Genomic DNA, 8,671 nt, shown 5'->3' on the forward strand with positions numbered 1-8,671 from the left:
CAAGTTCTCCAGCCAATATAAGATAAATGATGATAGTTTGGAAGAAAACCATATCAAGAATGTGAGATTGCAGAACACAACAAAGAAAAGAGATTCAAGAAGGGAATGGATTATATGTTTGATGTGTAATGCTAGGGATTACAACATGATAAATGCGGGTGGTTTAACGAGAGCAGGCCAGAGTGATGATAGTGATGGGAATGTTCTTGATATATAACTGGTATGTACAAAAGTTCAGCAAAAGTGTAGGACATGAGGCCAGAATGTGGGGAGACCATTTCTGAAACAGTGCCCTTTTCCAGGATCACTGGATAAGGGTAGGAGAACAGAGTGTTATATTTCTGAAAAAATGATATGATTTTACAGGAGAATTCCCTACGAGTCTGCCCAAGAATTTATACTTGAACTTGAATTCATTAAACCCCCTCTACTCTTTATAATTTATTGATGATAAAAATCAGATCAATCTCTATCTGTCCACACACAGAGTTTGACTTTACTTTCGTAAATAGAAAAAGAAAAAAAAGCACACAATGTTTTTGCAAAGAAAGTTGAATGTTTGGAAGACTAAAAGATAAAATAAACACAAAACATAAAAAATAAGATGTTTCTAAATAAGTAGTGAAAAATGGTTTGTCATTAAAATGACCTGAAGGAAACTTGCGGCTCACTCAGTTTGAATATTTGAGGAGAATCTGCAAAGTTGTGGCAAAGTTAGGAAAAGGATCAATGGGATGAGGTTCTCTGGGGTAAGAAACTGAGGAAGAGAAGAGTGGGAAGAATGTTCCCCTCAGTACAAAACTTGGGGAATGGATAGCAGAGAAACGACTTGGGCAAAAGTGAGCTGTCCGGGATAGAGAAATAAGAAAATATGGTGCAGTGATTAGTCTGACTCAGTACTCTGCACAGGCAAACAGGAATAGTTTCCACTAGCATAGCATGAGACTATAAATGGTTACACACAAGAAGGAAGAATTTAAGGGATGGGAAAGTATATATGAGCATTTTTGGAATAGACATCATTAGACACAAAATTCCAGGTGAAACCTTTTTGCGTCCTGCCTCAGCCTCTGCCGTCTCTCTCCAAGATACTGTATTTGAGCCATGAGAAAAATCAGTGACTCTATGATGGACTATAATTTTAACAGATTAAACCATAGGAAAATCGGCCTTTAACTTTTATCCTTTACTTCCTCCAAAGTTAGTCTTATAGAACCTAAACTGTACCTCCTTTATAATAGAGGAAGCCTAATTTTTAACTAATGGAAGTTTGCAATAACCTTGCTGAGACTTTAGAGGTACCTGGCTGTGGAAATATGGAGGAAAAAGATTTCACCTTCGATATCACAGGCTGAGAAGATTTTATCAGCTAAAGCATCAAAAAACCACACCTAGTTTATAAATTAGGATCTAAGCATTGTATGGAGGACTCCATTTGTTTTCACTGCTTTGATCATCATTGCTTATCTTTAGCCCTCTTGTCGGGTGAGAACACCTCTTTATGCTCTGCCCTGAGTGTCTGGAATAGAAAATACCTCTCAAGCAGTCACAGCCACCCCTGATTCTGTCAGTCTCCTTTTGATCTTGCCAGACAATTATCTGAGTTCCTGGTCTTTTGGTCCCAGGATGATGGATATCTTCTCCTTTGTTTTTGAAATGTATCTTATGGGCTAGAGGTGTCATGGCAATCAAGGTGCTGGACTCTCACATGGTCAACCATGGTTCAAGTCCTAGATTTGGTTGCTTGAAAATCATGCTGGCCACGTGTGTGTGCATGCCCAAAATGCTGTGAGGAGAAGGGATTGCAGTATGGCCGTCCCCACTGGTGGGTGACTAGAAACATTACATTGTCCTCACATTGACCTCTTCCTTTTTTTAAGTTTCATATCTAGTCCACTAAGGCAGAGATGATCATGGACTTCGGTCTGTTCCCTCCTCAATATTGGCCTTACTGAATAAATTCCTTTTCTTATTAATCAACTTTTTATCTGCCAAAGAGCAGGTGGCAGGGCTCTGATTTCTGATTTCTACAATGAGCTGCTTTGCCCACTTCAGCATCAATACTGGTGGATCACTGTTTTCTTTTATGAGCCATTTTAACTAAGTGCATACAAGTATTTGATAGCAGTAAAAATAAAGTCATGTAAGAAATAATACACACTGGCTGTTACATGAAACTGCACTTATGCATATAAAACAGCCATTGCAGTGGAAAGATGGAGAGAAGGGGTAGGAATTTGACGTAAGATCAACAGGGTTGGTTGATGGTGAGCACATGAGAGGGAATTAGTATCTTGAGCACTGTTCATTGCTCAGGGATGGACCGTAGGGCCGGCCACTTTTAGGCAATTGGGCAGGTGTTGAGGGTGGGGAGACAAAACTGAAAATCAAGGTCTAGTTGGAAACCAGTGGTCATTACTAAGGGACTTACAACCTGGTAACAATACAAGTTCAGACTGCGCCTTTTAACTGAGTCTGACCCGACTTTTAAACCTGGATTTAATTTTACAAACTGTGTGTATTTAGGAAAGCACATTAAACAAAATCTCAACACTCTCATCTATAAAATTTGGACACTGATTTGAATACTTAGCTCCTGAATGTATTCTGATGAGTATGGAGTGTCTTAACTCTATCACTATAAAATACTTGTCAGATGAACACATGCTGAATGAAGTGGAGGTTATTTTTTAATGTTTGCAGTTTAGTATTCTTTAACTTCAAATATCACAGTACATTTAGAACCAATATTTTGCCTTGAGCTAATTCATTTCATTATACACCTAAAATTTACCAATAGAAGAATAATTATCAATGGAAGAACATCAAGTCCTACATAAGAAAAAGATTGGTCTCTCGAGAACTGGCAGAACCCTTAAAGATGAGTTATGTCTGTGTTAGTTGAATTGTTTAATATTCACTTGAGATGATGTAATGATCCCTGGTGCTCCTGAATTCACATCTGAATCGAGAATCTTCAGAGATTTATCCCCAAAAGCAAACAACAATAAAAGGTAACACAGCTGCTATATAACAACAATGACTGAATTTACTCCTGTAAGATGAATAGATTCTTATTTCGAGAGGTAAGAACTTGGCTATCGTAAGTAAACCTGGCTTACTAATTCCCATCTTTTTGTAAACAATGTCTTTTTTTAATTGGTGCCGGTGGGTATATGTGCTTGCCAGAAATAGAAGCAGAGAGAGATAGAAAAAAAATAATAAAACAGAGAGAAAGCCCACTCAAATGGCAGATGTTGTGTCTCAATTTTTTCTGCTCCGCTTCTCCATCCTTGCTAGGACTTGAGAATGCACTCACATGTGCCTGGTGTGTTATTCAACTCACTTGGATAAGATTGAAACTACTCAGCCATGTGGGATCTGGCTCCCTTAGAACCCTAGGCCACAGGGGCAGCCCATCATTTGGTTAAAGCTCTATCTGTGATACCAGCTATAGTTGAGAAGCAGGGCACGGGTAATCAAGCAATCAGTTAACAATTAACTTGAGCTGAATTAAGTTTCTACAATCACTCTCATATGAATTAACAAACATAATTCCATCTACCAAGATTCCTCATTTATTACACATAACACTAGAAACTCACATGGCCTTAACACTTTCTAAACTTAGCACTCAAACATATGCTAATAAATTCACTAGCATAGAAGTACTTTAGGGAATTAGGTTAGTAAATATTTTGTGGAGAGACTTTGTTATTTATTTTTTGTGTGAATATTCTCATGTCACAGGTAACCAGACGCTTTGGACTAGACAAGGATATAAAGCCAGAAAACAAGGGAGATGAAGGTCAGCCTGAACACTAGCTGGGTGCCCTGGTGAGATTCTTAAGTTTTTAGACTGAAATTTGATCAATTGTATACCATGCTGAAAGTAATCTTTTTTTAACATATTCTGCTCTAATTTTTTTTAGAAGTTTTTGCTTTAGGGTGTGTGCACTCACCACACACACACACAGAGACAGAGATAGTGAGAAGGAAAGTGAGAAATCACCACCCCTAAGGGGAATGGCCACACCTCAATCCCTTCTCTACCATTCTCTCCCAGAATCTTGTACATGCATGCACATGCACCCTGCATGTTTTAAACCAGTGGGTCCCTGAGATTTGAACCGCAGTTGGCCCTGTGGGAGTCTAGGAACAGAACTGCTATACCATTTGCTGGACCCTGTAGTACCGTAATTTTAAAACATTATTGCATTAGGAAATGATTCGATGTGTTTAAGATACTTTGATTTAAGTTTTCCCAAATATTAATCATAATGTTTTACACAATGATAGACTGATATTTCAAATTGGTTCATACATTAAATTGGAAATGTTAAAAATATTTAGCAAACTTAGAGTAGGTAAATTCATTCATAATCTTAATTTGATTCCTTTATCTTTCTTCCTTTTCCTAGCAAGAAATTTGTACTGCTTTTTTAAAAAATATTCTCTTAGATAGGGAGATATTGTTAATGGGTTAGTAACGAGACACCTCTTTTATAAATTAGCTCTCAGCAAACTGTGTACTCTATTTCACTGTAACTACTGTTTAATTTTTTTTTATAGGAAAATTCATCAAAGAATGAACTCAGTTCAAACTGTCAGAGGTTCATAGCCTGATTCCATTGCTTCATCCATAGCCTTAGGTAAGTTACTTCACATTTTCAACCATTTCTTCATCTATAAAATGGAATTGATAATATAATTTAGTATTATGTTGTGGTAATTGAATTGGAATTTTTTATCTAATTATTAATTCTATCCTATAATTTAGCAAACATTCAATAAAATATTTGCTATTACTCATCTTTATATTTTTAATCTACATTGTTTTGCTTATATTCTCCTTTGTTATTTTAAAAAATCTCATATTTTTAATCTCTAGCTCTTAAAGCCACATTGGTGCATTTTATTTTATATGTATAAAATATGTATGCATACACATGTAAATGCAAATGAAGGGACTTCAAATAGTACTTTAAAAATGCATGTTAAAAAACAATATACATGGGGCCGGCAGGTGGCGTGGTGGTTCAAGGTGCTGGATTCCTACATGGCTGACCACGGTTCGAGTCCTGGACCTGGTGGCTTGCTTTCTCACTTTCCCTTCTTCTCTCTTTCTCTGTCCCTCTTTGGTCAAATTCAAATAAATAAATACACAAAAAAAATAAAGTTAAATAAAAAATAAATAATTCTTTAAAAAAAAAAAAGCAATATACATGGGGGCAGGTGGCATGTGGTAATTAAAGTGCTATACTCCCACATGGCTGACTGTGGTTCGAGTCCTGGACCTGGTGACTTGCTTTCACATGTTCCTCCTCTCTCTCTCTGGTCAAATTTTAAAAATAATAATAATTATAAATAAAATTAAATAAATAATGTAAAGAACACTATTCATAGATTTAGTATTTTTGGGGGCAAAGCAAGTTCACTATTTTAATCCAATTATTCCATAACTGTTAAAAATACCCTGCATACATATTTGATTTTTTGAAATTTTTTCAAGTGTTTTCAAAATATAGAAAGACAAAAAAATATATAGAAAGACATTATACACAAGCATATAAAATTTAGTATTCTAGAATAAAACAACATATCATTAGTTTAAACTTTATTTTTATGATGCATTTGTTCATAATAGCTTCTTCTAAGTGTTCATGACAATGAAACCATCAAATGTATAAAATTCTTTAGCATACTGTTTTTATCACAGGTTTGGTTTGGCAGCAGCTTCATTGTCACATGGATTCCCTGGTGGACAGGAACCACACTGCAGTGATGGAGTTCATTTTATTGGGCTTAACATATGATCCAGTCCTTCGGGTCATCCTCTTCGTAATCATCTTGTGCATCTACCTGGTGACCGTATTTGGCAATCTCAGCACAATCATCCTGATCAGACTCTCCCCTCAACTCCATCATCCCATGTACTTTTTTCTGAGCCAGTTGGCTTTTGTTGACATCGGCTACTCATCTTCTGTCACACCCAATATGCTTGTAAATTTCTTGGTGGAAAGAAACACAATCTCCTACTTTGGATGTGGCTTCCAGCTTGGTGCAGCCGCTTTCTTTGGGTCAAATGAATGCCTCCTTCTGGCTGCCATGGCATATGATCGCTTTGTGGCTATCTGCAACCCACTGCTTTATTCAGTCAAAATATCCACACAGGTCTGTGTCCAGTTACTCCTAATGGCTTACATCGCTAGTTTTCTTAACACTTGTTCTTTTATCATTTGCTTTTATTCTTTTTGCTTCTGTAGATCAAATCAAATCAATCATTTTTTCTGTGATTTTTCTCCTTTAATTGAACTCTCCTGTTCTGATACAAGTATTCCTGCAGTTGTTTCTTCATTTTCTGCTGGCTCCATCATTGTTGTCTCTGCAGCTGTCATCACCTTCTCCTACATCTCCATCCTCATCACCATCATGAAGATGCGCTCCCCCGAGGGGCGACACAAGGCCTTCTCCACCTGCACATCCCACCTCACGGCAGTCATTCTGTTCTATGGAACTGTTACATTCATCTATGCAATGCCCAAGTCCAGCTACTCAACAGACCAGAACAAAGTGGTGTCTGTGTTCTACATGGTGGTCATTCCCATGCTGAATCCCCTCATCTACAGTCTCAGGAATAATGACATTAAGGGGGCTCTGAAAAGACAGCTTGATAGAAAAATACTTTTTAAGTAATGCATACTATTTTGTAGGATTTGATGTGATAATATCCCATAAATATAATAATAAAACAAAACTGGCCGTGGTTAAAATGTATCTGTTCATATTTTATTAACCCATGTGGGGCAATTTCATGAATTTCAGATTGGGTTTTTAGATTAAAAATAGGAAACCAGAGGTTCATAGTGAGTTACCTTTAATAAATTAAATGTATAATTTAGACACACAAGTTATTTTTCATAATCTCCTGAAACTCTTACATAATTGATCTTCATATATTTAATGTTTAATTTAATTTTAATTTACATTAAATCACATTTATCTTTCCAAGTGTACAACATTGCCTTATCCAGCATGAATAGCATACGTATTAGTCAAGATAAAGATATCACTATATACATTATCATCAGCAAATAGCTTTTCATTTTTTCAGCAATTAAACAAACTTTTTTTTCCTTCCCCTGTTCTCCTCCCTCCCTCTATATCCGCTCCCGTATACCCCATCCTTACTTTCTCTAGTATCTACGGAGATACTGGAAGGTAAAGAAGCAGGCTTCTATACCTTCCAAACTTTCTGTTCCTACTACACAGACAATCGGCATATACTGAGTGGGGACATACAAAAGCTGTCTGTAGTCTGACTTGCTTTGCTTAGCATTGTCTTCCACATTCGTCCACTTTTTATCAAATGTCAAGGTTCCATTGGTTTTTTATGGCTTAGTAGTATTCCAGACAGAACATATGCCACATTTTTTCAATCCAATCACCTGTTTTTGGACATTTGAGTTAATTCCATGCCCTAGAAAGTATAAACAATGCTACAATAAACATGCATGCACAAGTGTTTTTCCAACAGAGTGTGTTTCTATCCTTTGGGTAAGTACCTAAAAGTGGAGTTACTGGGTCATATGGTAGTTCTATTTGTAGGTTTCTAAGGAATTTCCATATCATTCTCCAAAGTGGTTTTACTAATTCGCATTCCCACCAATGATGTAGGAAAGTTCCCTTTTCACCACAGCTTCACCAGCACTCGTCATTATTTACTTTTTACATTTTAGCCATTCTGACTGGGGTTAAGTAGTATCTCATTGTGGTTTTCATTTGGATTTCCCTTATGATAAGAGATGTTGAGCACATTTTCATATTGTTTTTGGCCATTTGTATGTCTTTGGAGAATTGTCTATTAAATTCATTTTCCCATCTTTTAATTGAATTGATCATTGTGTGTGTGTGTTTAAGCTGCTTGAGTTCCCTGCATATTTTGGTTATCAGTCCTGTGTCTGAGGTATACTTTGCAAATTTGTTCTCCCACTCTGAGGGTTGTCTTCTCACTCTGCTCCTTTTTTTCTTTTGTTGTGCGGAAACTTCTCAGCCCAATATAGTCCCATATGTTTATTTTGGGGACAATTACCTGTGCTTTGGAGGTCCTCTTTAAGAAGTCTGCCTACTCCAAGGTCTCTAAGAATTTTCCCTGTGTTTTCTACCAGTATTTTTATAGTTTGAAGTTTTATGCTTAGATCCTCAATCCATTTTGAGTTTATTTTTGTTAGTGATGAGAGATAAGGATCTAGTTTCATTCTTCTGCAGGTGGATATTCAGTTATCCCAGCACCATTTTCTGAAGAGATTTTCTTTTTCCTGCTGGATTGTTTTGTGCCATTTGTCAAGGATCAGTTGGCTGTATGTTTTGGGGTTTATTTGGGAGTTCTCAATTCTGTTTCATTGATCTACCTCTCTGTTTTTGTGCCAATACCATGCTGTTTTAATTATCATGGCTTTATAATTTGTTTGTTTGTTTGTTTTTTGTTTGTTTGTTTATAATATGTTTTGACATCAGGAAGTGAGATGCCTCCTACTTTATTCCCATTGCACAGTATTGTGATGGCTTCTACTTTATTCCCATTGCACAGTATTGTGTTGGTGATATAGGGCCTTTAATACTTCCAGACAAATTTTGTGATTTTTTTTTCCTATTTCTGTGCAGAATATCT

The 8,671-nt window shown here is 36.5% G+C and overlaps 1 protein-coding gene across 1 annotated transcript; it reads left to right on the plus strand.

Moving 5' to 3' along the window:
* Window positions 1–5,748: 5,748 nt before the first annotated feature.
* Window positions 5,749–6,696, plus strand: LOC102470235 (olfactory receptor 478). Its single transcript, XM_006143982.1, has one exon. The coding sequence runs from the start codon at window positions 5,749–5,751 to the stop codon at window positions 6,694–6,696; it is 948 nt and encodes a 315-aa protein (XP_006144044.1).
* The last annotated feature ends 1,975 nt before the right edge of the window (window positions 6,697–8,671 follow it).

This window comes from Tupaia chinensis, unplaced genomic scaffold (assembly GCF_000334495.1).
Source record: "Tupaia chinensis unplaced genomic scaffold, TupChi_1.0 Scaffold000114_1, whole genome shotgun sequence".
NCBI lineage: Eukaryota > Metazoa > Chordata > Mammalia > Scandentia > Tupaiidae > Tupaia > Tupaia belangeri.